We start from the raw sequence: 3,340 nt of genomic DNA, 5'->3' as shown, positions 1-3,340 counted from the left end.
CGGCCTGCCAGAGGAGCGGCAATCAGGAGGAAGGTCGTCGCAAGAGGAAGACTCGAAAGTCCCTTCAGAGGGAGAAGCTGGAGCAAACGTTCAAGGAGAAAGGATTTCTCATACAGACGCAGCAGCTGGAGTCCGCCGAGGGCGCTACTTACTGCAAGTTCCGGCAGCTCAGGAAATTCACCAGGTATCTGTTTAGAAGCTGGAAGGACTACCTTCCGGGGAACGTGCGCGAGCTGACGGGCGCGCCGGACAACGAAATGGCCGACGGAGACGCGGAGAGCGACACGAACGTGTTACCCTCGCCGGTCCCTCGTCCCAATATGGTGGTGGACGTTCCTGCTGGCTTCGTCGACGAGCATCGCGCCCTGCCTCTGACGTGAAACGTTGAAATCGCTGCCCGAGGCGGTCGGACGATTCCAACTTGACGCTACTTTTGCCACGGTTGCGTGCCGCGTTCCGGCTCCGCGGAGTACGCGCGCCACGCTGCCTCGTATCCAGCGGATATCGATCGGTTCAACGATCGTTCTTTTTCTTGCCAGTGCTCGAAGCGAAGAACGGCCAGCGTATTGTACATAGATCTCGAACGACGATCGATCTCGATGAGAAGAACGGCCAAAAATAGTCGAGAGGAGCGCTTCCTCCGAGCGAGTTTCGTAGGTCCGTGTTTCGTATCCGACGAAAGATATCAGCTAACGAAACGAAACTTTGGTAAACGATAAACCGCGTATTGTAGGACGATATTCCTTAAGCCGTGACGGATGTAACGATGCGTTGCCGATGAGCTTTGGCTGACAGAGATGTAACAGGAATTGAAAACGAAAGAAACGTTTAGATTCCGAGGAGGAATCGGTTGTCAAAATTAACGGACGAGAAAATGTCGTTAAAACGCGATCGTTAAATCTACTGGAAGCGGGTGGACGTTGCCGATCGCCTCGTCCATCGAGTTTGTTGGTTCAGCGACGTCTCCTTTTCGCGATTTTCTAGCCATTCGTCGATCGCGCGTCACTCTGTATCGCGATGCCTGTTACGAGTCTCGACAGGTACGTACCTGGTCGTTGTTGCTACATCGTTGCTAGCGTTTATTGCATTCGTCGGTGTTAAGCCGCCTTGTTACGGTATTTTTAAGAAACCTAATTGGCGCAACGTAAAAACAGCCGATCGGTTAGGGCGTAGAGGGCAGTTCTAACGCGTTAACCTGTTACACGATTCTCCTAATAATTCGTCTCTTAGGTTACCGATGTTTTCGATGTTTAGCCGCCTTCCGCTCGATTATGTTTATTTCAAAGTATCCACAACTCGTCGCCAAATCTGGTCGATTGTTCGATGGATCGTCACCGGGCGATTTAGCGTTCGCAAAATCGAGAACGCGCGATATTCGCAATATTCGAAAGACTCGATCGACGTGGTTTCTCGTTCGTCGAATTTACCATCTTGGCTGAAGAAGTCGCCGATTAAGAAACGTAACACGGCGAACAAGGTAACGGGTTAAACGCGAAAGACAATCGCGTAGCTTTCGCTCTGCGCTCGCGATCGACGTCAGCTGACCGTTAACGTCGCGGCGGTTCGGTATCGAGACTTTAAAACGCGTGTAAAACACGATGGTAGTTGAAAATTTCTTTTATCGAACTTTCCCGTTGTATTTTTTTTCTTATCGAACGACGACGCGCGCGTTGCTAAACATCGCACACGGATTTCGAGACTTCGTTGCTACCGCCTTGCGCCAAGGCGGAGAGAAAGAGAGAAGAGACAGCGGCGTGTTATCGTCGCGTAACGTGATTTAATAATAATGTTAATTCGATCGTAGCTCGTGCCAAAGATGGGAGACTGGAATGTACATAGCGCTGAAACAACGTGTTTGTCGTAGTTAACCAAAGAGCGTGGTTTCGTGCTCGCCGATTAGAAGCGGATACGGATATGTAATCCTCGCGTTAAGAAACGAGAGGCGTGACGCGATAAATTCAGCTTTCTAGCTGCCCCGACCATGGCCGAGGCGAGACTTTCTTCGGCTTTCGATTTTTGCCATACGTTTCGCGAGGCTCGTGCGCTTCCAGGAACAGACAACAAGAACCAGAGGCAACGAGATCGGGGAAAGAAGAGTAAGAATACGTAGGTTGGCAGAGAGCGAGACTCCTCGGCACGGGGAATAATCTCGAAGGAAGAAAAACGGAATAACGAGAAGAGAGTGAAAGCAGAGGAAACGGCAGAGTCCGTTGTAACTATACGATTAACGTGATTATTTTTTAATCGTAAATTACTCGCCAATCTTATTTAATAACGCCTAACGAAATCTAGTCTTATTTATACTCTTTGTTAAATCAAAAGCCGTGTTTTTTTCTTTATTATTATTATTATTATTATTATTATTATTATTATTATTATTATTATTATTATTATTATTATTATAGACGACGGTTTATTTATACATGTACATACATAGCCGTACATAGTTTATGTCGGTGAGTGGCGTTTACGAAGAGGTAAACGAACGGAAGAAAACGCGTAGACGTTGGTGGAAACGTGTGATCGAATGCGTGGAATCGAAAGGACGGAGATCGTCGCGTTGGCGCCTCGTAAACGTCCGACGAAAACGATAGGAGAAGGTTTGAAACGACAATGAGAAACGATCGTACCTGAGACTCGCGGCGCCTCCCTCGACGGGACGTGCTTTCGTCGACTTTTCGCTTTCACGATGCCCCGTTTGCGGATGTCCGGCGTGTTCGTAGCGATTTAACGAGTTCGTAAACGCGCCGATGGGTCTCCGTTGTCGGAGGAGAAACTGCGACGACGATAAGCGACGGAACGAGGGGAAATGCAACAGGAACCGTCCTATACCCGTGTCGTTGTTATCCTGTGCGGCGACAAGCAAAACTATTTTGTACGTATTGCCGATAGCGAGGAGATCGGTTCTTATAATCTGTAATAATAAAACGTAATCGTCAGTGATCTTACTGCTTGTTGATTTTTAGCAACGACGAGTTGAACGGACGAGCGTGGTGCTACTCCTCTGCAACGATTCGCAAATCGCTCGGTTTGCGTCTCGTTGCTCTCGCGCCTGCTCCATCCTTTCTCCAACGCGTATCCTCTTCTAGCGTAAAAAGGACGATCTGTAAGAAAAGCGAGAGACTCGTTCGATTAAATTAAGAGAGACGTGCAGGGTCGATCACGTTGGGAGGAGAAGAGTCGCAAGAGCGGAAGGTCGACGATATAAATCTGTTCGTTGTACATGTTCGACGTACGTGTATTTATTTGCCGATTTACTACGATTATCTTCTTCTCCTTCTTCGTTCTGACACACTTCTCGACGTATTCGTTGGTATTGGAAACTAGCTGCAAAGAAGTA

At 48.3% G+C, this 3,340-nt stretch overlaps 1 protein-coding gene across 1 annotated transcript in view; it reads left to right on the top strand.

The window, feature by feature from the left end:
* The window catches only part of LOC100741142 (serine/threonine-protein kinase pakB), a 16,684-nt gene extending 13,741 nt beyond the window's left edge, over positions 1-2,943 (top strand). Inside the window, 1 exon segment of the mRNA XM_024367771.2 lies at positions 1-2,943. This exon segment is cut by the window's left edge and continues 1,225 nt beyond it. Coding sequence (XP_024223539.1) covers positions 1-380 — 380 coding nt within the window. The 3' untranslated portion in view covers positions 381-2,943.
* Positions 2,944-3,340: the final 397 nt, after the last annotated feature.

This window comes from Bombus impatiens, unplaced genomic scaffold (genome assembly GCF_000188095.3).
Source record: "Bombus impatiens unplaced genomic scaffold, BIMP_2.2 scf_0361, whole genome shotgun sequence".
In the NCBI taxonomy this organism is placed as follows: Eukaryota; Metazoa; Arthropoda; class Insecta; order Hymenoptera; family Apidae; genus Bombus; species Bombus impatiens.
The sequence above is the reverse complement of the archived record's forward strand: the minus strand, read 5'-3'. Positions and strand labels throughout refer to the sequence as shown.